The sequence below is a fragment of the Grus americana genome, chromosome 1, assembly GCF_028858705.1.
Source record: "Grus americana isolate bGruAme1 chromosome 1, bGruAme1.mat, whole genome shotgun sequence".
Classification (NCBI taxonomy): domain Eukaryota; kingdom Metazoa; phylum Chordata; class Aves; order Gruiformes; family Gruidae; genus Grus; species Grus americana.
The window spans coordinates 76,250,936-76,275,819 of NC_072852.1; the positions used below are offsets into that span (position 1 = coordinate 76,250,936).

Genomic DNA, 24,884 nt, shown 5'->3' on the forward strand with positions numbered 1-24,884 from the left:
GCCACTATGAATAATTTCTTGTATTGGAACAGAGGATACAAGCATCCATTTTAGTTTTCCTATCTCGCCCATCACACTGCAGAAGTACAGACCCATTACTGCCTGACAGTATAAACGCCCTGAGCCGGGCCATGAGATTGACGGTTCAAAATTTCCATGGACGTAGGCTGTTCCTCTGTACCTGAGCACTGCACTCCCATCGCCTGCCACACCACCTTCCCATGTCAGGGCAACAACACTTAGAAAAGCTCCAATTCATCGCAGCATTCAAGCATGCACCCCTGTCTAAACACGAGCCGTTCCACTAATGTGAGTTCTTCAAGGTAAAGCTCTGCGTAAGCCTGTGCAGTGGGTGGGAGTCGTCTCCTCTAGCTTGAGCCAGCTCCCGATTAGGCATCTTGTCTAAACTAATCATTTAGGCTCTCAATGGAGTGAGAAAAGCAATGCCAGGCTGAGTCACCTCAGCTATCCTAGGCACCTGTCTTAAGGCAGGATAAATAACCCAGCTTTCTGCACTGACAGGGCAAGGAGCTGGGATGGATTTAAACCAGGTGCCTGACTTGAAGACAGCTGAAGTTAAAGGAGAAGAATCTTCCCCTTGGCTAACGTGAGGACTAAAAGGGCACCCAGCACTCCACTAGTGAGGCTGGGTAGTATGTATAATCAAAGGCTCGATGAAGGATACCAGAGCAGATACTCTCAATACGAAACGCGGCTCCAGAAATGCATAAACAGCAAAGCCTGGTGTGCATTTGGTTACACCCTCCTCTGGGATTCAGACGTACGCCAGCTCTGCAACCACAGACCCTGGCACAGGCCCTGAGCAGTGCAATACCTGCCAGGAAGTCCATGGGAAGAAAATGCTGCACCAGAATATCCCAACAGGTAGGAAGAATTCCTCAAAAATGAAGCCCCAAGCCACGCAGCCTTGATAATCCATCCCCCTCTCTCACCAGAAGGAACCCTCTTTGGCAGCAGGCTGGAAATGAAATGTAATCGACTATCTCTCTGCCCCAGCGTCATCAAATTTCTCTCTCTGAATCCAAGTCATACTCTCACTGCTTCACGAGGCAGTTTCTGTAGCTCTTCAAATCCCTGCAGCCTCTTGGTCTTTTCAATCGCTTGTTCAGAGCAGTCGTAGGAGAAAAGCACTAGCCCTCGACACTGACCCTGCGTTTCACTGTTCAGCAGGAGACGTTATTTTTCTGGACAGCAGCCCAGAGATACTGGACAAAGCTGGAGCAGCAGCAGATGTTATGATGCATGCTCTTCTGCCCCTGCTTTGGCTAATGAGGCAGCAGAACCCACAGAGCATGAGAGCACGAACGCCAAACCGGAGACTGTGGCCTGTGCCTTCATCTTTTTCATTATGTTTAAGACTGGGCTTTGTTGCAGACTGTCTAAGACACGTGAAAAGATCCTTAAAAATACAGATCGATGCCTCCTATTGTTCAGAGAGAGGAAAAAAGAAAGAAATTCTCTGCTCTAGCTGCAAGGAGCATCTCTCAGTTGCATAAAGCACGTGCCCAAATTGACTTACCACAATCATTTGCGCCACGTAGCTCTCCGGGCCAGTGTATTCAGTTGGATCTTTGACTTTGACAAGAACTATAAAGTACAAATAATGCCACATGTTGTGTTCTGACTTTATATGCTCCTCAAACGAAACAGTCTTGTTATCAAATTTGTCTCTCTCCAGTCCTGCAAAAAGACATGAATGTAATGCAAAAAAATAAACTTCAACATAAAAATACCCAGATCTGTTAAGTATGTTAGAGAAAGGAACCTAACTTAATTTAAAGGATCATAAATTTGAAGGATCTTAATTTAAAAGCTATAACTGCATACAGTAACTGCCAGGCAAGAAATACCAGGCCAGAAGGCATTCCTGACAGAATTCTTTCAGCGCAGCGTTTATTCTCTTTTGCGATATTTCCTCTTAATAACAATAACAATATAATAAATATGTTACAGTTTTACGGTGCCTTCTGCGCTGAGGGCTATAAAGTGCTTCACAAGTGTCGGCTCTGCTTCTGTCTAGATGTATACTGGTAAGCACACAGCGTGCAATCTAGGTCCTGATCTTGCAAAGATTTATGCACGCATTTAGCATCAAGCACGTGAATAGTCCCACTTAAGCTGCGGTGGGATTGTTTGTGCGCTTAAACCTAGCAGCGAGGGTGACTCTCTGCAGCTTTGTAGTCACACAGTCTTTACAGAGCTGCAGTCGTAAGAATTTTTTATGACTTTTTTTCAAATCTCTGAAGAATACCACAGTGAGGAAGGACAGGATTCACAAGCGTTTCCCTCACTCAGTGTTACAGCTTTCCTCCCTGGATCTCTTGTGGAGCCTTCCACAGACGCTAAAGCCGTTGTGCTCTGCACAGCATTCATCCCTGTCAGTACAACCATGGAAACAACACCCAGCCTACAAAAAAAGAAGGTATTTCTAACGTCCCCTAAGCGAGTGAAGGTCTGCTCCTCTTTGTAAGCACACCTCAAAATAAGCGCGAGTTATCTGTGGGGATGATTTTCATTTAATTCTTTTGTTCCCTGTTTCATAGCACCTTCTGAAACAGGCGGATTTTGCCGTTGTTACCCTTCTGGAATGCACTGTGCTGTGAAATAGCAAGCTCTACTTTCATCTGCATCACGCTTTGTGAAATAAAGTCAGCAGCTGCACCATCTCCATTAGTGGTGATGATGTGAGTGTGAGACACGGCTCTTCTCCCTCAGATCCTGGGTGGAGACTGTGAAGCCACCTCTTAGCAAAGCTAGCTTTTGACTCCTAAACCAAATCTTTTTCCTACTGAGAAGGAATAAATTTGGAACCAAACTCTGACGTTTTTACAGACTTTCCTTGTGGAAGATAACCACCCCTTAGGTTCACGTGTTATTTATTGAGGAATAGTTCGTTTTACTCCTTTACCCATCAAATGTCTCAATAGCTCAGTAACACCTACCACAGATGAAACAGGTTGTCTTTAGTATTTCCTCCTTTTTCTGCTTTTCACTCCTGAGATCAGCAAATGTATCAATGATGACTCCAAAGATGAGGTTTAGAACAATAATTATCACAATGAAGTAAAACAGAAGATCATAAACAACTCGTGCAGCAAACAAGGGCTCCTGAAACAATAATAAGGTTGCAATAAGATATAAAAATAGCACACTTCTAAAATATTAAACATTTTCACGTTAGCTCAAGCAAAGCTACACATCTTTCTATTCATATGCCAAATTCTGCTAGCCTTACTCAAATAGAGAGGGACTACCTATGTGGCTAAGATTTGGCTTCATGTGCTTTATCGCTTTGGGACTCCTGTTGTCCTTTACGTGGTTTCACACAGCACAAAGAAGAGACCAGTGTGCGTACCGGATGCAGTGTAGATGTGTTAGTGTAGTGCTCGATTGAAGATAATTACTATGCCAGTACGGAAACAGGGAGATGCAGTTTCTAGTACCCACCGAGAGCAATGATAACTCTTCTTAATACTGCCTTGTGGCATGCAGGGATATGCTTACAGTATGTCTTTGTGGAATACTCCAGACTGAAGCCAAGTTTGCACACCAAACAACTGGAAACCAGGGGAGCATGCCTGCGCCATGCCAAGCCCAGGCTGCTATACTCTGTGCCCAAGCAGGGCATGTGGATGGTTTTAGCACTGCGCTAATGCAGTCATATGGCTGTAAGCTGGCTCAGAGTGGGCAGACTGAGCTCGTGTCTTTTGGGAACACAACATGCACATGCACGCACACATACATACGCACAGGCACGCACACACACATGAAGCACTCATATTCCCCATTTAATCACACTCTCGTTTTTACATCATAACTACTTTCCTTCTTGCAAAGGCTGGACTCGACTCCCATTGACACCACTAAAAATAGCAAAGTTGTTCTGTGGCAAACAGGAGACAACACTCAGTGTAAGGAGGAGGAACATAAAACCCACGTCCTTTTTTTCACCATGGCGCTGAATTGGAAGTCACTGATTTTCTCAGTTTTCCACACATTCATTGGGATAATAGTGCTACCCTTTGTGAAGTGCTTTAATGTAGTTAGCATTAAATAGCTGCTAGGTGGCAAGGGTAATTTTCAAAGTCTGTATGTGTTTACAGACTTCATGAGGATGGTCTATGGTTCCTGTAGAACCTCCTAGTCTATGAGCTAGGACCTAGATTCCTACTACCAGCACAAGGAGCTCTTCCATCCAGACCTGAGTTATTTGCCTCTGGACTCTTACAAGACCTGCTGAGATCCTACTTGTGACTTTAATTCTTGTGTTATGGTGTGGGTCACCAAGCAAAGCACTGCTAGATTGCCTTTATTGATGATGTTCTTTTTAAACTTAAATAAAAATGCATAAAACCACCCAAATAATATTAGTCCTTAAATGAATTGATTTTGGAAGAAACTTCTGGAAGAGGACGTATATTGTGATATATGAAATTCTGTTTTGACTTCAATGGTAGTTAAGTACAAGTAAACAACAGGACCTATTCCAGGGCAGATGCCATGCTGAATTTCAGCTAAAAATACCCCTTATGTACTGCAATGTACTGCAGTGGAGAGTCTTGTTATATACTCATCAGTCAGTCAATCCCTTTCAAAAGTTTGCATTTATAATTCCTAGTGTAATAGAAGAGTGATCCAATCCAGTAACACTTCTTAGCAGTGCTTGGAAGGTTACGATACGCTCCAGTTTTCCAGAAGGGGTAAACTACTGCCTAGAGTTCCTGTCACTCTTCCCATTAAATATTCCATCTGGGATGTAAAAGTTACAAAGATAAATCAATTGCGTGACGTTAGAGCAGACTACGTACAAACAGTGCCTATAATCTCCAAAAACTGCCTTTGGCATTCATGAGATGCACAGGGAGTAATGCATTTCCTCAGCCAAAACACTTACATCTTTGGAAGGCTTTCTGAGCACGTCTCCCACACCACCACCATTCCGCAGGCCTTGGTTTAATACGGTCACAATGCACATGAGCAGGGTGTCACAGGTCCTTTCTAATCCATCCTCCTCCTCATCACCTGCAAACAGGAGGAGAGCAGCAACTTTAGGAACCACAGCATCAAAGGATCACTCATCAAACAAAGCCACAATTCTGTATTAGAGACAGCAACTGCAATACACATCTGCCTTTCATATTCTTCAGCTAGAATTTCACTGATCATCCCTACCTATTTGCACATCGCCGCTGGTGACATACATAGGCACATCACGCTTACTTAGCCTGGAGAGAGAGAGAGAGAAAATCCTAAGCAGTTCTCCCACCAGTGACTCTGTTAATGACCCAGAGCTGCCATCTCTATTCACAGGAGTACCCCTTTTCCTTGGAAGCACTCCCACTGCTTTCAGTACGACTGCTTTTTCAGCGGGCCTCCTAAGCGTGCAGCTGACACATACAGGAGAAGCAATATAAACACAGAATTAGAAGCACATTCGTAAAGGGATTGTCTTCCTGTGAAATCATTCCTCTACCTACTCATGTACAAGCCAAGTCATGTTAGCATTTCAAATCATTAAGGAGGGGCTGGCTTCTACACGAGTAAATCTGTCCGTGATCTTTCCACTAGCACACATGCCCAAGCGCAGGTCTGATATACAATAAATGAAAGACTCTCCCTGACCTCAGGTTGAAAACTTGGATTCTATTCTTATCTCCGCTGCAGAGCTGCTGCGTGGTTTTGGCCAAGCCACAGAGGGTATTATTGTGCAGGAGATATTTGAACGTGCAGAGGAGCTGGGATGGAACACCAGTCCCCGGGGGGACTTCGTCTGTCCCGGCCAGAATTCCTCCCACCACGCACTCACCCCCATGCTGTGGCTGCATCAACAGCCGCCTTTTGAAGAGCCCTGCTTGAGTCGTTCCCTGCGTCCTGCTGGCTCGCACTGAAGGGTCAGGACTGTGACTGCCGTTTCTCCTGCCTTCCTCTCTCTTTAGGGATATGTTTGCTCAAGCGGCGAAGGCAGCAATTCTCACTTGGTTTGCTTCGTGTGCTTATTGTAACATAGTTTAATAAATAACAACATCCTGCTGCGATAGTTAACTGAAACAGCATATTTAACAGCCCCAAACCACCACATCTGGGGCACTGAGATAGACTTTGATAAATTGAATTGACTGAAAGCACTCACATTACAGACGAGCAATTTGGATTTAAAACATGGGTTCCCAAATTGTGGTGTATGCATCACGATTGGTATTTGCAGAACGGGGCTGGTACCTGCTGCCTTTGCCACCACTGCTTTTGCTACGCAAGCAAATGAAATGAGAAAGAACTCCTGATTTAAGGAACTCTTGAGTAAAAAGAAAAGCAAAAGCAGACATCAGGATAGACTTCCCTGCTAAACTATATGGTCATTACACCCACTACTGCCACTAATAACTTCAGATTTTTTTTTTTTAAAAAATGCTTAAATATTGGAACTAAAAGGATTGAAACAATAAAACCTTTTTTTCTCTGTCACATCTGGAAATTTTTTACTAGCATTGCGATCTTAGTCATATCAATTAATCTCCTCTGCTTTTGTACCCTGCTTTTATTTCCTCGTCCAAACATTACTCCATCAATTTTTTTTGAGCTAATAGCTGTGCTTCAGAAGATGACCATCCACAAGATAAATTAAAAACCTTTATACAAGCCATAGGTTCTGTTTCTTTTAGGCAACTACGAACAAGATTTTTACTGTTCACAAGACCAGGGTCAGGTGCTGGAAACAGCAGATGGTCAGATTCTGGTGAACAGTGAGTATAAACCAGGGCTGCGAACAGGAAGCTCCCACACCAGACAGAGTCATCTGCTAGAAAAGCTAACTCACAACTCTGCATGTCCACCAAGATGCAAATTCAGAGCAAGCCCAGACACAAGATACCACTCATCAGCTGACTGGCACATCTTACAACACAGAGAATCGGCATCCCACGCTGCACCCAGAAGAGCAAGCTCAGGTTGCTCTTTGCCAGAGAATCAGACAGCAGGCAGCCTGAAGTTGGCAGAAACCTCCAGTGCAGTAACGTAGGCTGTGGGGAGTGTACAGACATCCGTACGTCTACTCTACTTCCACTCTCAGGCATCGAGCAACACGAGCTGCTTTCAACCTGTGAGCTGGATAACCCTACGGGTACATGTTCTGCCCCAGCCGGTTTGCCCTGGTGCTCAGCAGTGCTCACAGCCCAGCCCCAGCCCCTGTTGACACAGACTATGCCCATACTACCAAAAGGAGTTGATTTGTAGAGTGAAATGTTGCTAAGGACCCAATGTCGACACTAATTGAGGTTCAGGGGGTTCTATTTGCAACCAGCTCCAGCCTGGTGAGTGGCCCATTAGTGGCTAGACAGCATTAGGTAGGCCGTCTTCTGATTAAGTTTAATTCAAAGGTAAGGCAGGTTAAGCACTAAGACCACCCCACAATGTTCATCAGAGGATAGTAAGTGGGATTATAGGAAGAGTTACTTCAAAGATCCTCATCCGATGGCCCCCAGCTACCCGGCTTCTGGGCCTGACCTCCAACAGAAGCACAGGTAGGGGAGACACACGAGTGTCTACGTGGATCTAGCTGAGCTTGCACAGAGCAGTACGAGACCTGGGAGTGGAATGAGTCTTTGAAAATCTCCCCTTTTACAGACATCTGTGCGCCTTTCTAGCACAGGTCTTTATGTGCTACAGAGCGCAAAGAGCCACGCACTGTAGGATGTGAAGTTCCTTTAAGTGATTAAGCGTTTCACCAGGCAAAGACTCAAGTGATATGGAAATGCCTTTGGAGTGAAGAGTGGGAGACTCTGAAGGAGATGAGACAAAATATTTTTGTGCTGACAGCTCAGTGCAGCAGTGAGGAAGCAGGCTGTAGACAGAGGACGCTCTCTGAGCAGAGCAGACTGGCTCCCAAGTTGACTCCTCAGCAAGATGGGCAATGACTGAGCACATGTTCAACCAGTGAAATTCATGGTAGAAGCACAGTCTCACCAGAACAAATGATTAGCGCTGATCTGATACGCAAAGCAATGTTTATGTCTCCACTCTGGACCTGAGATGCCATTAAGAACATTTGATGTTTCCTACGGACAGCTGTGGACTTCATGCTGCTATAATGTGAATCCCACCAAATCTCAGGCTGAACTGCCTTTGGATTCCACCGCACTCATGCTTCCACCAGAAGAGAAATCTGCCCCTGGAGAAGACTGAAGGCAGAGCACTACTACTTTTTGACTGGTGATTCACTGGCGAAGATGAGCATAACTGTTCTTGCTGAATATTGTTTTTTAATGTTACTGGATTAATAAAACTTCTCCAAGATTAAGTGACAGTGCACTTAGATGTTTTGTATTGCCCCTTTCATTATTGTTTAATTTTAAAGAAACAGTATCCAAACAATAAGAAATGTGAGATTTGTGTCATTTAAAGAGCTCGGCAAAAGCCACACTGCATCTCGTGTGAGTGATTGATTACCCTTTGAATGCAGCAGCTTTGCCAATAGCTCTTAGATTGTTTTCTCCGTCTAGTCAGCCAGCTTCCCATGTTGTTTATGAGGCCTGTTTACACACCAGCTGGGGAGGAAAAGTCTTCTTTTACAGCCCTCTCCCTGACACCCTTGATCCTAAAAACCCAAAAATTAGTAGTGGAAGAATAAAGCATGTGAAACAACATTATACTGGAACACAGGATGGGAAGGGACCACTTATGTCCTCAGTTTCAGCCCCCAGCAACCACAGTCAACTGTGGCAGTAAATATTTTAAGCCTGTAGACCATCTACTGGGCAACCCGCACACTGCAAAGGCCACAACATGCTAAAACAAACTTAACGCCTGGAGTGAAAGGCCAACCAACCACCACAACTGGACTGTGCCACAGGAAGAGCATAGGACAGATGGAGTAGCACCACCACCAAAGGTCCCTGTCTAGCAGTGCATATGGCCAACAAAACTCCTGACCAACCCTGTAGCCTCAAACTACCGAAGAGGGCAAAGCACTCTGTCTGCTTGATCTAGTAAAAATTCCTTCCTGACCCAATATCTGGTAACCTGTATCTGGTAACCGTCCCAGCAGGACACACTGGTCAGACCTTTTATTTTAACTGAGCATATTTAAAGTTGACAGAGCCCTTCTGACATATAGATCAGATTCATAATGCAGGTACCAAAGTAAAACCAGGTGAACTCATCTGCTGAACCAAGCTCTTCACTTGCCACAAGCACAAAGCAACACAACTCGGCTATCGCAAGAAAGGCTCGCAACAAGTCTGCGTTGCCTTGCATTTGCCACAAGCTAAGAACGCAGAGACTGACTGCTGCCTCTGCTTAGCTGAGCCACGGTAACTCGTTAAGACATAGTAACTTGATCCCAGATCTGGGCTCTTAGGTCTTCCGGCTACACTACAGCCTTGGCCTAGAAGCACGTAAAAAGTATACACAAAAGCTTGCCGATATATGCTATGCCATTAAAATCAACTCTTGTTGCCCTAAATGGCTCTAATAGCGGCTCAGTGTGTGCAGGTGAGGATGCTACAGATAAGCAGCAAGCTTTTTTCTCTCAGCAAAGTCATCTGGAAAGAAGCGACCTGTACCTTAAAGCATAATGATTCAGCAAGCTCTTTTAGTAACAAAATTAATGTCAATGCAATTGGAAATCAGATGTGGGAAGCACTTGCATTAAAAGCAAGCTGCCAACCAAGCTCCAAGCCTTGGGGAAGTTGAGCGCTTCTGACTTACAATAACGATCATTGCTTCTCGTACTAGCAAAAGTCTCCGCAATAACAACACACAAATCACTCAGTTCTAATTGATCATCAGTTTCGGGGAACTCTTGTACTAACCTGGGTTAATAATGGGGATGCTTGTGGAACAGTTCTCTTTTGCACAGGCGCCCACCATTGATGTGAGGGTTGTAGTGGGGACTTCACCAATACCTGTGTAAAAAGCAGGATTTGGACAAGACGACAGATACTGCATTGATAAAAAGTTTTAAATAGTTATTCTCTAGAAGTGAATCACTGATCTGAAAAGTTGAGAAGAAAAAGCAGAACAAATTATACCACCGGTTCCTCCTTCCTCAAACAGTCTGCCTCAACAGCTCAAAGCAATCACAAGGAACAAAAACACAGTTTTATATTTACTGTATATCACAGCTATTCCCATTTCATCTCCTGAAATTAATGAATCTACATCAAATGCTGCTACTTCTGGTTAGAACAAAATATATTCAAAGCAAGAAACAACTGTCAGATATGAAAATATTGTCAGTTTTAAAACCATTAGATAAATTATTCACAAAAGCTGACAAGAAGGACACCAAGCTGATGTTCAGTTACCCTGAATGCAGAATATTTAAGGGTTTTCAAGGATTATAACACAGTTTGGTACTCATTTGTAAATATGTATGGGTTTGTGTAAAACACTAATTTAACATTCCCAAAGTGGGTAAATGTGTACATCAGCTTGATTTTATCAAACCAATTTTATCTTGTGCATCTTCAACAATTTTCTGCATTTCAAATCAGAGATACAAAAAGGTTTAAGGAGAAAAAAATGAAGGCGAAATCATACAACCAAAGTAGCAGCCTAAGACAATCTGTGTAAGGCAGAAAACATCCGCTCTGACTTTCTCTATGTGCCACTTTATAAAGAAAAAATTTAAAGCACTTGTCTTGGGATGCATAAAGTTCCATCAGTATATCGTCAGCATATTTTCTTGATGAGTTTTTGATCAGGAATGGCAATGTATAAAGCCAGCAAGAATATACCCACACCACAAAAATCTGCCAAGAACCCAAGAGAAGAAACACAAACACACAAGAACCGCTGCACTGGACCAGCCCAGAGCTGCGTGTAGCCTCGCATCCGGTCTTCTACGATGGCCACAATTCTCTTTCGAAGTAAAACTTTGGATTGTAAATTCTGTCCCAAAAATGAATGGTAAGTCACATGTAAGCCCTTTTAAGATTGTCGGTGGCAAAAAGCAAGGTTTGTTAAAGAAATCCAACGAGTCCCTTTGTTTTCATATGGTATCAAACCAGCTACATGAGTACACCGTGCCCATGAGTCTTGAATGAGCTTTGCCTTGTTTGTGTGCTTTAGGTCTTGAAATAACAAATTCAGGAAAAACCTGGCAAACAGCGCAGACAGTCCAGGGAGAACCCCGCTAGTTGTTCTGTACAGGTCTGAAGAGCTCAGCATTTGGGAAAATCATGCCTCTGTGAATTAAGTCACAAGGTATCCTCAGGTAACTTCTAAGCAGACAGTTACTTCTCTGCCCGTGCTCCCAGCAGGCTGGTTGGCAGCATATACAAAGATCTCAACAGACCAGACCTGGCTTTTTTTATTAGCAAAGCAAGTCTGTAACTCTGTATCCACACTGGTAAAATCTCTCATTCCAGAAAGATGAAATCCTGACCTTTTTAAAACTGGTTAAAAACCTCCCAATGACTTTACTAAGCTAGGATTTTACACTAATGGTGATGTTTGTGAAATACACACTGAATTTAAAAGATGCTCCAGGAAATCCCCTATCAGCAGAAGTGTGAATTCTGTAATAAATTTCTGCTGGATAAAGCTTAAAAAATAATCAAATGAATACATCTACTGAACATGTTAAGATCACGGGCCTCATGCAGTACACAGAAAATACTATGAGCTGCTTTTAAGGTGGGATGAGAAACAATAGAATCCACTTTGAGTTACTCTTCCAAATACTTCATAAATTTAGATTTTTTTTATTTTAGCATGAGTTAGAAAAGAAAATGTAATAAATCAAGTCTGAGTGTTAGATTTTCGCATTTCAACAGATAAACCTAGTCTAAAACAACCCTACACATTAAATTTTACCCAGAGATTTAATTTAGTCCTAAGGTATAACGGAGTTAGTTCTGTTCCAACAGATACAAATAAAAAAAATAAACTTCCTTAGACGACAGTTAGGTTAGACCACAGAAAAGGTATATGTCGGAAGCAGATTTTAATAGAAAAAAACAATACCTGCAGCAGGGGTCCTGATTTTCAACCTGTCGACCTCCATGATAAAGTCATCTTTCAAGAAGAGGAACCCAATGATGGAGAAGAGATAAACTAGGATGAGTGCTAGCACCGCAGTGAGGATAATGGAACGACCATTCCGGGTAACACTTTTTATCACATTTAGCAATGTCTCTTCTCTGTACACCAGATCAAACAGCTGGGAAAAGCAAAGGGTAGAGGAAGAATGAATACAAATGAGGCAATATATGGATGCTACATAGGAAAGCAATCTGAACTTCCAAAACATGCATCTAGCCCCATTCTAAATTCTCAGCTTCATAAGCACACAATTCACATTGATTTCAGTGGGAGCTGGGCATGCTTATAGGAGGAATTTAGCTCTGAACTTTAAATTTTAAGACAGATGATAGCAAAATCCAAAGCTGCAAAGCATACATTATATATGAACCCGATCCAGACGTGGCTAATGGTTACCAACAAGATTCATTGTATCCCCATGTTCAAAACCAGCCTAGATTAAAATTAAAAACCAATGTCTTCATACTATGGATCTACATCTACAAATTAATTTTCCATATTATCTCCCATCTGATAAACACGCATGGGTTGCAACTAAAAAAATGCACTCACGCATGCAAGTAATTACACGTCTGTAAACTGTTTCTTTGAGATCATGGCATCATTTAAAAGTCACTCACATGTACAACAAGGATTAGGGCCATCTCTTTTTTTAGGACAAAGTTACATTTATTGCACTGTTTGTATAAAACTGGAAACTTCTATTCTTCTTTACCCTGCACTATACGCTTTCCTGGTATTTAACTTTAAAGAAAAGTATACATTAAGATAATACTGCTTTAAATGTCAAAGGCCTAAAATAGCAATTAAACATGCTAAGAGCTTCTCAAGAAACTATAGCTTTTTTTTTCTTTTGCAATTCTATTGATGTTCCATAGTGCTTTGGACCTTATCTATAATGTATGTATTTCCACTTCAAGACACACAGATTACAGATATAAAGTGACACACTATGATTTATCAAAATGGTCCACAGAAAAAGGTATTAGTCACAATTCACAAGATTTGAAATCCACAGCCTTGTGAAAGGATTAATAATAAAGGAAGAAAGAGGAAAGACAGTTATCACTCATTCTGTACAAGAAAAAGCTTAAAATGAGGAACAATATTTCCAAAGTGAACACCTGGAAGTAACTTGGGAATGTGAACAATTATAACATCCATGAATCACGGACATTTGTCAATAGCAGTCACTGAAAAAAGTAAGTACATAAAATGTTTCTTAATTTACTTGGCACTTTGGAAAGTATTTTAAAGTGGAGATCACCTTACTCATTGAAGGGATAACAGATAATTTGCCGTGCATTTCTTAAGCAGGAGAGTAACATCCATTTGCAAAGTGTCCTGCAGCTACAGCCACAAAATCTTGGTTTCTTTGAAATCTGCCCAAACTCTGAAGCTGACTTTAACATCAAGATCTGGAAAACCTGACTTCAACAGGAGCTCTACTAGAGTAAGGACTGAACCCCTGAAATTGTTAGCGTGCTTAACACACTTCTGAGAAATGCTGGGAGGGAGCTCACCACTCTTCAGGAAACAGAAGAATACGACAACAGGAAAGTGAACCCATGTAAATGACCACAATTTAGTCAGTCTCCCTACAAGTTTCACGCGTTCCCGTATGAAGCAAGAGGATTAGAAAACAAGAGCAGTGAAACACCTTTTACTGCTATTCAGCATGAAGGGAGCAGTTAGCTGAGTTTAGCATAATTTTGTATGATTCATTTTCATTGCACCTGTATCATATTATAAAAAGGCATTCCATCTGGGTAATGGCAACAAAAGAAAATGAAGTGGGATACATTTAAAGTGATGAATCTTCCTGCTACACCAGAGGCATGCTGGCCCTATTTCCCAAGTAATTTTTTTTTTTTTAAATTTATTTTATTAGTGCTGCAAGATGAACTGAGGAATGGGATCTTTTGGTATAGGTATGATGCACACACCAGTGGACAGCTCCTGTCCCAAAGAGATTATGACTGACACAAGATACAGGAACAATGTACACATAATAAAACAGATAAAATAAGTCCTAACAGAAACAGGTTCTAATGAGAACAGCAGCTCCTAAGGGGCAGCAACACGACGGCATGCTAAAAATACACATGATTTGGCTTGATTGTCAGGAAGAAATTGAAGACAGCTGCATGTGTAACGGTATTTTCTATTTTTGCAAAGTTTTCCCCTCCACAGAAGCACATACTTACCAGGAAACTGTAGAAGAATTCGTGCACACAGAGGCCCAGCATGCAGACGAGGACATATGCTACGTGATAGAGAAAAGCCATGTCCATGATGACTGCTCTGTAGCCACGGGTAAAAGTTCCACGGTTCCCAACAAAGCTCACCAGAAACACTATTTTGTTACAAAGCTGTGGGAGGGGTAACAAAGGCATCGGAAAAATCCTGTTATTTGTTGTTTGCATTGCTGCAACGTGCAAAACAGTCTAGATAGGTTGCTTTGAGTAAATGCTCAACTTTTAGATAGCTGGAGTGAGACGAGAGAAATCCAGCTCCCAAGGCACACTGGGAACGAGCCCATGAGAGTAAGTGGAAGAGCATCACCCCTCTAACACTGCACTGTGTCTCATTACATGGTGATTTATTTCTATAACATTAGTGAGTAGGTAGGATTAATGTCATAAGGCATTAAAAACACAACTGGGGAGTGAATTCCTAACAGTTTTGAGTTTAGACCAAGACCACGTAAGAGCAGCTGGGCATGCTACTACAAAGAGAACAATAGTAACACAACAGAAAGTGTGTGGGGTGCGTGTGAGATCTACCATTTCCTTCAGATCACACGTTTTTCTATATAAAATCCCTAGAAGAAATTACTGGGGGCATTTTTGAAGTATAGGATTTAAGCAACAGCATCAGATTCTCCATTGCTCCTGAGCTTTGCCTAACCTCATCTGTTTGGCAGTCCAGGACAAGCAATGAGGACTCAACATGTTTCTTTTCCTTCACAAATTTGACATAGGCGAGCGCTGCTTACTTTCCTTTACTTTTGACTGTATGTCTGGGTAGTTTTAATTATGTGAAATTCTTGCAGAATTGGTGGCAAATAGCCCAATACTTTGCCGCCTGGTGCTAAGGTGAATTAGAGCTGTAGCAGTCAGGCAGAAATCTAAATAGATGACTTGTGAGCATGACTGTGTATCTTACCAAGCTCAGAAAACATGCAAACTTACTCATGTCTAAGTCAAGAGATCTGGAAAAGGGCTGAGAGAATTTTTAATTTTGAAAACTTTTTTCTTCTCGAAAATATATTTAAGCTCACAGAAGCACCTCACAAATTTGTGTCAGTTTTGCTGAGCTTTTTGATATATTTTGGTATGTGTATTGGTATTAGTCTTTTAATGTCAGAAACTAAATTTGATTCCCCTGATTGAGCAATATTTCTTTAAATTTCATATTGTTTTTATTTTTAAAATATTTGCATATGCACAAAACCAAAACAGCTTTTTTTCTTAGCTTCCCACTTTGCTGATACTGCTGTTTCAGGATGACTGAAAATGATTTAATTTTTTTTTTTTGGCTTAACCAGTGAACCAGAAAAATAAGTTCTTTGCACAGCTCTAATCAAGGGCTTTTTTTAATAGGAGACCCTTAATATCTCTGCTTCTGCTGAAAGGGAAATTCTGCTTGCTTTTTAAGTACTTACATTAGCAGCACCAAGAAGTATCAAGGTAGGACCGAGCCCTATTGTATATATAGACCTGAGAATAACAGACACCAAAAAGGGTCGAATACCAACAGGCTTGGAGATGAAAAACAGCATTGCCGTACAAAACGCCACTGCTATCCAAAGGAGGAGTGAAAACAACGGAGAGAGCGTGCCTGTATAGAGGAGAAAGGGAGATTTGAGAGAGGCATCTTTGGAGACTCCATTTTTCACCACGAAACAGATCCAAAAGATCAATTCCTTTGCCAATATCGCTAACGAAAAACGTGATTCACGTATCACAACTGCTGACCACAACTCGCCCTAATTGCAGCAAGAGCTATTATTATCATAGTATTGTTGATTTTTGCACAGGTAATAATAAGAGCAGCTAATGAAATTGCCATTAAAATCCAAGGAGTGCTTGGAGATGAAACAGTTTACCCTTCTCCTGGAGCAAGCTACTCATCAGCTCCCTTCTGCAGGGATCATTAGGGCTCCTCTGGTCTAATTCCATGATTGCTCAGCTACAGAAATAGCCGGTCCTCGGGGCGGCACAGCAAGCGGCACCGCGCTGCAGTGTCACGTTTCGATCCCCAACAGCACCAAAGCGCCCCGGTTTTAGAAAAGCAGCTTTCTTCTGAATGGCTGCGGGTGGTTCCGCAGGAGCCTCCGCCTCTGCACGGGAGCAAGGCACTTGCCGCAGCGGGAGGCAGCCACGGGGTCTCGGGCAGGAACAGGCAGCATCTGCATTGCCGAGAGCAGCTGAATAGCTGCGCCTTGCTCCTGGGGAGGCAGCGGGTCCCAGGTCTTGCTGAGCTCCCGCGGGCATGTGAGCCGCTGCCTTCAGAGTCAGTCTCTTTGCCGCTCTGCAAGATGCTGGCTCCAGGCTCTCCCCGAGTTTTGAGCGATGCCCCTATTTTCCCTCTCTCCTCTGCTTAAAGCCCTGGAAACGCACCATGTTGCTGCGATATAAAAAGCACATTCAGATCTCAGGGCACTGTCACACTTGTACACTGACTTCTATTGTTATCAGATGAACTGAGAGGTCAGTGACGGGGGAGAAGGGAATAGAAAATTTAGCTAGACTCACAATAGAAATCCTGCTATCTCTTTGGCAACAGATACACAGCTGAGCAGCATCAGTGTGATCAAGAAACAATGAGATGAGGCCCTAGCCTCAACATTCAGATGGCATCCGAACTTTTCCAAAGTTCAGGAGTGTTTATATCCTTGGCAGGAGGTTCAAGGTCGGCTCTGTCAGATAGTTTCTTTGCCAGCAAGATTTGGAAACTTTTAATGGATCCTAAAAAATAACTTCCAAGGGGATCTGAAAGGTGAGGCCAAAGCACACAGTGTTTCTTTAACAAATCATTTTTCCTTCTTCCCTACTGCAGGTCAAACAATTTCACGTTGCAGGACCCACACCGGTAACGCGTGCAGACATGCATGCCGCAGGCAGGGTGTCCTCATCGGCAGCGCAATTTCACTTATGTCATGTGATGTAAGAACTGCAGAAGTCTACTAAAAGGCAGCGTTCTTGGGATGAGTAGATCAGCCCAGGCACCTCAGACATCTGAATATGGGTGGATTTATGCAAGGTGAAGGGGAAAAATGGGAGACAAACTCCATCCCTTAGGTTTTGGTGGAGGGGGAGGCTGGAAGTAAGGAGCCTGCCCCACGACCCTGCTAATCCCATTTGGCTACACCTATTGTTTATCCTTCGGTTTTTGCTTTTAGAAGCACTAGGAACTGGAACTCTGAAACGCGCTATCACTGAAATCACTGGATTACTGGGGCCACTTTAATATTACATAAATCTGCCATTCAAAATAAGTATTAATACCTACTGATTGCAGACCAGAGGATTTCCATGAGTATAGATTAGCTGAAATTCAGTAGTTTAAAAGGTTTATTTTAAACTCTTTACTTCTTCTCTTATCTTGCATGGGCTGTAACGTGTGCGCGCTCCAAGCGACTCTTCGGTTTACAAACAGGAAAGCACTAAGTACAAATGCTTCCCTTTTACACGGCACAGCCCCGCACACTTTGCTTCGCAAGGCTGGGGAGATGCCTGTGCCATGACCTGCAGAGACCACCCTGTAGGGTGAAGGGGCAACGTGGTCTCCATGCCAATATACTTTAATCTGCTGCCTTTCTGTTTAGCCAGCCAACAGGAACGTTGGCTGGTGCCAACTCTGGTGTTTGTGAAAAGCACATGTATCTACTAGAAGCTGGACTGCTTCCACCAACCCAGTTCACATGCCATCAGACAGAGGTGACTTTCAGTCACATTACTGACTGGGACTGGACACGAATCAAAGACCCAGAGGTGAATGGCTCTACTCCCACTACCAGTGTTCTGAACTATTTAGTCTCCTTTATCCCAATTAAGCTTGTTTTGGATTCAAAGAGGCATCCTGCTAGTCTGCTGCATTTATTTAATGAAATTTATTATTTGCTGTATTTCCTGTGACATGTGATGAAGCAGAGACAGAATCATAAAGCACATTTTTATATAATGCATTTATTGTCTGCAACAGTTATGTCCTTTTAACTCAAGTAAAATAGTCAAAACCAAACAAGCTAGTTTTCATTCCATATATCTTTAAGACTGCAATTCATTCAAAATGGTCAGTTTTAAGGAATCCCTGTCCCTCCGCTGCCAGGAATCCTTCCCTAGCTCAGAAGCTGTAAGTGAATGTGTGCAGTAGTACACTGCAATATGGCAATATAAAAATAAAAAAAAAAAAGAAAAAGAATTAGCTGAGATCATCTAGATAATCTTCAGCTTAGCAGCTATGTTCTGTCCATTTTGCTTCACACTGCATGGGACGTGTGACACACAGAAGATCAATTACCACATTTCAGACAACATCTGGTACCTACTTAGAAGATACTAAATGGCTTCTGCAGATACAAGCATACTTGAAGATGCAGTTTTATATAACTGTTACCTTAGAATTGAAAGCATCTAAAATTAAAAGGAAAAATAAAACCAAACTCCACTTGCCTTCATCTCCATCATCTCCAAAGGGGTAGAACAGAGCAACTGCTAAATTGATGAATACAGCAAGGTTGAAGGAAATGCTCCCCCAGAGAGAGATGTGTCTGGAGAACCAAAACAGGGGTGGATTACCTAGAAAGGGAAGAAGAGTAGCAATCAATGAAATGAAAGCAGGCAGGAACTCAATCAGTAATGGTTTCAAGGGAATTAAAAAATACAGATTAATGAAGAAAACGTGCAGATCTTTAAAATTAACTAAAATAGAGAAATATTAAGCATAGGCTTGCCATAAAACATAGTTTCAAGCAGAGCTTTTAATCCAAAGATCCCAATATAGTTTATTATATATGAGAGTTTTGCCTCTGCTAAGATTTTAGGACTGATACTAGTCTTTTCACCTGCCTCTGAAACTGTATCCTCTGTGCATGGAGACACAAAATCAAGCAAACACACACACACATTTTAGCACTCTGCGTGCCAGTCAATCAGAAGACCCAGAACAGGTCATCCAAATGACCCATTTGGACCGAGTACACTGATGACATTATTCAAAGAACAATGGAATAGCCAAAGTTGCAGAACAGTGGTATTTCCCTCACCTCCGTCAAACTAAATACACCTATATCTACTTTGGGGAACAGGGTAAAATTTGGTCTGACTAGGATTTGGTTCTATGAAAGCTGACTACTTCCTGCATGATCCTCAGATGTCCAGAGTTACCTGCTGACAAACAGCTTTGTACTCCTGCTTAAAAGGACTCAAATGAAGCCAGGATCTCCATTTGTGAAGTGCTGTAGAAACACACAGAAATAGTCTATATCCCAAAGAACCTATAACCCAGTTAGAAAAGACTAAAAATGGAAATAGGGCAAAACAGGGTTAAGATTTTGTGTCCAGAGTCACATAAACGATTCCACAAAAAGGCTAGGAACAAGATCAGAGGGTACTAAGACCCAGGCAAGCACTCCATATATATGACTGCACTACAATATGTTTAAATGAACATTTAAAACAAGATTCTATGTGCAATGGTGTGAAAACATTTCTAGCCAGAGAGGTTCATTTGAAGACGATGTATTCCTATTAATTAGATTTTAAAGTACTCAGAGTCTCCTGCAAGTATGCAGAGCATATTCTTGACTTGTCTGCACCCAGCTAACTTTTTATAAACAGTAGACTCCTTCAGCCACTACCTCAGGCTTTAGTCTAAATAGACTTTAATTGTGATTAGGCAAATATTCAGATTTCATTGTGATAACCTTATGCCGTTGGCTGCTGAGATTTAAGCATTTGGAGCCATTGCAAATGACGTGTCAATTTAAGCAATGCAGACTGCATGCTAACAGACACACGGCCAAAGAATGAACCGAGCCTCAACCTGGATTATCTTCTCGAATAGAAAAACACATGGAGACTTGTGGGCCATTCCACTGATGAAAGGAATTGAGGAATTTCTGTTCTGAATAAAAATAAACCAATTTTCTTTGCTTATAACATTAGGCAGGTCTGGTCTATGTAAGTGTAGGGTTGGGCTCTTTTATTTGTGTTTCTTAAGCAAAACCCACAGATATGATTTTGTTACTAGAGTAATTTTTCTACAATATGGTGACTTTTATTCCCAAATAGACTGTGCAGATAGGGAGTTATTTTGGAATTGTTTATTTTTCAACTTCTATTCTGGTCAGTTTGTCAGTACAGACAAGTTCTTACAGTGCCACCAAGGGAAGCGGACCTGGGCCGATAGGATTCACGCTGAAAACTTACTACTGCCTCTGAAAATTACAGCCTGGGAATTGACATTTATAAAAACTGCAACCAACATTCACGTTTCCATCACATTAAGGATGCTACATTAAACCATATTGCTTTGACTATCCAAACTCCCTGCTGCTCTGACCATAGATGCTATTCTTCGCTTCCTTCCTAATCAATCGCATGATGCTGCTGTGAGCAGCTGACATGTGCCATCCCAACAGCATCTGCATTTTAGCAGTGAATGCAGTGATCACTCTCACGTATTTTTATATACATACATATATAAAATACAACTTTCTTCCTTACCCCTCAAGGATACTGCAGATGCTTAATTAGTTTGCAGCCTTGATTCTCTGCTCCAAAAGCAAAGGGCAGAGTTGACAGTGGCTGAGCTGGCAGGAGCTCCCTGTCCCCGGGACATCGGCAGCAGCCCCATTCCCGGTGAGGGCCGGCGGCTGTAATGCCCGCCAGTGAGCTAAGGAAGAAACTCAGGGTACCTGGCTTGGCTTCACTGCACCTCCTCTTCGTGTCCCTGCTCTGATCCCTCCCTCATGATCTTGACCATACCTGTCAGATCTGCAAGCAGCTCAAGGTGGTACGTACGCCTCTCCCAGTGCCACGGGACATATACTGGTATGGGCTAATGGACTGGGACGTACTGCAGCCTCGTCAAGCAAGGCTGATGTCAACTGGCAGAGGGGAACTGACTCCACGGGAGTCGGGCAGATTTAAAGCAGCTGAGGTTCTGGTGAGAGATGTTTTTAAGTGACTGACATTTACAAGTTTTTTAACGGTCTTTTAGGAATCTGCAAACCTCAAGTATGTAGCTACAGATGTTTTTGCTAAATATTAGGGGCTTTGGCTTAATTAGGTGCAACTCTATTGAGTTTAGTAGAACTACACCCAGTTCATCCATCCCTCAATTTAACTTTTGGAGACCAAAACATCATCTTGAACACGTTACTTATATTACTAACTGCTCCATATTATGCCTCTTTAATGGTGACATGCAAGTGTCTCAGCTGACCTATACTCTGCTGACCTACACTCTCAAGTCCTGAACAGTTTTGCCTGTTGCAGCATTGGAGTTGACAGAGAAAAGTGTACTATTAAAATGAAAGTATTTGAAGGCTTAAAAGCAGGGTTTTAGCATAATTAAGCTATTTTTGAAATTGCAATACTTACTCCTAATTTTCTTTTGCCATTTCATCTCGTTGTACAGATCCTCTGTCTGTTGGAAAAAGTCATTGACTTTGCTCCCTTGCTCATCTCTCTCTGTCGTATTGAATACCCGACTTTTGGATTCCCGGGTGAGGAATTCACAAATATTGGGGACAGGGAAGACAATCTGTTCCATTGTTCTATCGTGGCGAACAATCTATAAATAACATGCACAATTTTTTAGGATCAGTGACTTTCCAACCATTTTGCCATATCTCTTCTTGTTCACAGCTCCCCTTTTATTTATAAATTAATGCATACGTTATTTGAACATTACAATGAAGTTGAACCAATCAACTCTAAAACAAAGTAAAACTGCTTTTCTGTCTTCAAAAGCCCTGAAAGTAAGGTGGCAAATAAATGTCTCAAGCAAAACGTAGCTCCAAACTTCCCCCAAATACAAAAAATGTTCTAGTTCAGAATGCTTCAATTTTGTAATAAATTGAAACAGATCTCTCCCAGTAAACAGTGCAGAAGTTCAGGGGCTTTCTGCTCACACTATGAAATTCTTTTCTCACCTTGAGTCTATTTCTATGATAAGATAAGTTGTGAAGGTGAATGTGTAAAAATAGCACCTTGTTACTCAGACAACACCCATATCTTGTCAGTCTTTATCTTCTTACTTGGCAAAAACCAAAGGTTTGCATTGTTTGTATTTCAGGGCCTACCAAGTTATTGGTGAGTGAGCTAGATTTTATTCCATCTCACCACACTGTCATCAAATCTGCTTCCCCATTTTGATCATGGACTCTGCATTACTAAAAATACAGAAATGGGTAGAAAACTCAGCTTGGCTCCTAGACCCATGTCTCTGTACAGCCACCAGTGAAAAAACCCCCACGCCACTATATGACTTTCAAATCAAACAAATGAGATATACCCTGATATGGGGGAGCTGTATCTGAAATGCCAAACAGGCCTGGAACTGCTTTCAGAGAAAGACCAGCAAACATCCATTTGATATAGCAGCAATAATGGGTTGAGTTTCACTTTTCCAGTCACAGTCCTGAATTAAAGAACCCTCCCGTCTCTCTGTTAATTCTTATTTATTATGTGAGCATATTAGAAAACCACCTGTCTTAACTCATTTTTATGAGTAACATAGTCAAGCACATTTGCGTTGGAGATGAAGGATAATTATGCTCGTGCCTGCCCATGGGCATGTGCATTACGTGAAATTTGAACAGGCAATTTTGAAGCGTCCTAAGTAAATAGTTGTGTCTCAGGCAAGCAGTTGCGCAACGGGACTATGTGATTAGCAGCTAACCCGGCAGGGTGAGTGAAGGAAGCCGACAGCACATCTTCAATTCTGCCAGGGTGTCCAACGGCAAGGTAAGTTGCGTGTGCTGCTCTGCAGAATGGCGTTTCAAAAGCCTCCCCGAGAACAGAGGCCTGCGTATCAGCTCGAGGAACAGGCTTTGCAGCCGTGAGGGTTTAGGAGATTTCAGGAGTTACACCAGGAAGAAGCTATTGGCCACACAAAAGCAGACCACAGTGCTTGGTTAATGCCTAAATTTACAACCTACCCAGATAACTCAGCTGATAACTGCTAAGAGATACCTCAGGAGCACCCAAATATTAAAATATGTTAAGAGGAGCACTGAGCTGCCCTCTGGACAACCACAGCCATGGAGCTTCCATCTATCCTGTGGTGGGATAATGTGACCAGTACTGGGCAAAAAGGATGGTGGGAAATAGAGAAGGACCCAGCCATGGCCTGCCTTGATGGCAGCCAGGACAATACCAACCTGAGATGCTTGCGTCAGACCGCTCCCTCAGCATGCAAGCTCAGGTCCAGTGTGATGGAGCCTGGGAGCCCACCGAAGGTAAAACTATTGGCTCAGATTCAGGATGAGCCTGTGTGCAACCACACCGTGCAGTTTTCACACTTGGCCAATTTTGGACCTGACGATACAGCGTTTCCAAAAGAGAGCCGGATGTCGCCTCTTCCTGCAGTCTCTCGCAGCAGCTGCCTTTGTACCATAGAAACTCTCCTCCTTACAAAGTCACTAAGGACTAGAGATACGACAGTGCCTAACTCCTATCCTGATGCCTATAATCCCATGAAATCTGTAAGAGCACAGGATCTGATATAAGAGTTAAGAACGGAAATACCTCTGTGGATCTTGATCTAAATCCAATCCACGGCAGGGGTAAAGTTTAAAATAGAGAACAGAACTGATGAACCAGGCCAAGCCTTGGTTTTTTAAACCAAAGCCATACTGAATGTCTACACCACTTCAAAACCTCTTTGTACTCCAGCCAAACGTTTAATTTGATCAGTTAGCATCACTGGCTTTGAAACTCATGATTATTTATTTCAGTGATGTACCATACAAGATTATTCTTGACTTCATGACACAGCTACTATCCACACTCATTATTTCCCTAACAAAACATGTTTGGTAACACACAGGAAAGCTACTATAAAATGATTATTTGGAGCCACTTTTAACATAGGTGCATTCTTTTTTCTCCCATAGCCAAAAGCATATTATTCAAGCTTCTCCTTCTCATAAATAATCTACACCATTTGAATAAGCTTTGCTGTTCAGAAGCTTAAGAAGAGGTGATACACCATGCACAAGATACAAACTTGTCTCATATTCAATCTTCTAGTGAGCAATTCTTTACCTCTATCTGTGCTGTATGATTGGCATAATACCTCAAGGCTTCATCTCCTTCATCAGGATCTGACCCTGGCTTCAGCATCTGTTGCAATGTTTTATTGTGACGAGCCAACTAGAGAAAGAAAAAAAAAATCTGATTTATGTCCCGCTGCTATGTTTTCAGCTTTATCATCTCCACTTAACTAACACAAATCCTCCTCCCCCCACCCCCATATACTTACATGCTCAACCCAGTGGGGCTCTTTCCACAGATAACAACAAAAATGTAATTATTTGAGAACAATAGAAATAATTTAGTCCTAAAAAGTCAGCAGCAAGTCTTCGGCTGAGATTTATGAAAGGCAGCTTAGCCTGCAGCCTAGATGGCTTTTGACAAATGCCAAAAAATTAGACTGAATGCTTCTTTTCACTTAAGTTTAGCTATAAAATTTGCATACCTCTGACTAGGTAATTACATTTACAATTATATTTTCTCTGTAATTTCAAATGACTAAACTGTTCTTCACCACGTTGAGGCAGGTATTTCAGGGCTGCCAAGGTA

At 42.2% G+C, this 24,884-nt stretch overlaps 1 protein-coding gene across 3 annotated transcripts in view; it reads right to left on the reverse strand.

The window, feature by feature from the left end:
- Positions 1–24,884, reverse strand: part of ITPR2 (inositol 1,4,5-trisphosphate receptor type 2) — a 263,261-nt gene that overhangs the window by 24,693 nt on the left and 213,684 nt on the right. For all 3 annotated transcript variants that reach the window (XM_054827703.1, XM_054827693.1, XM_054827713.1), the window contains exons 46-55: positions 24,348–24,455; positions 21,678–21,870; positions 18,744–18,869; positions 15,731–15,906; positions 14,271–14,435; positions 11,986–12,181; positions 9,828–9,920; positions 4,916–5,043; positions 2,964–3,129; positions 1,541–1,701 (exon numbers count right to left, since the gene is read on the reverse strand). In XM_054827703.1, the coding sequence (XP_054683678.1) occupies positions 1,541–1,701; positions 2,964–3,129; positions 4,916–5,043; positions 9,828–9,920; positions 11,986–12,181; positions 14,271–14,435; positions 15,731–15,906; positions 18,744–18,869; positions 21,678–21,870; positions 24,348–24,455 (1,512 nt within the window). The remainder of the gene's footprint in view (positions 1–1,540; positions 1,702–2,963; positions 3,130–4,915; positions 5,044–9,827; positions 9,921–11,985; positions 12,182–14,270; positions 14,436–15,730; positions 15,907–18,743; positions 18,870–21,677; positions 21,871–24,347; positions 24,456–24,884) is intronic.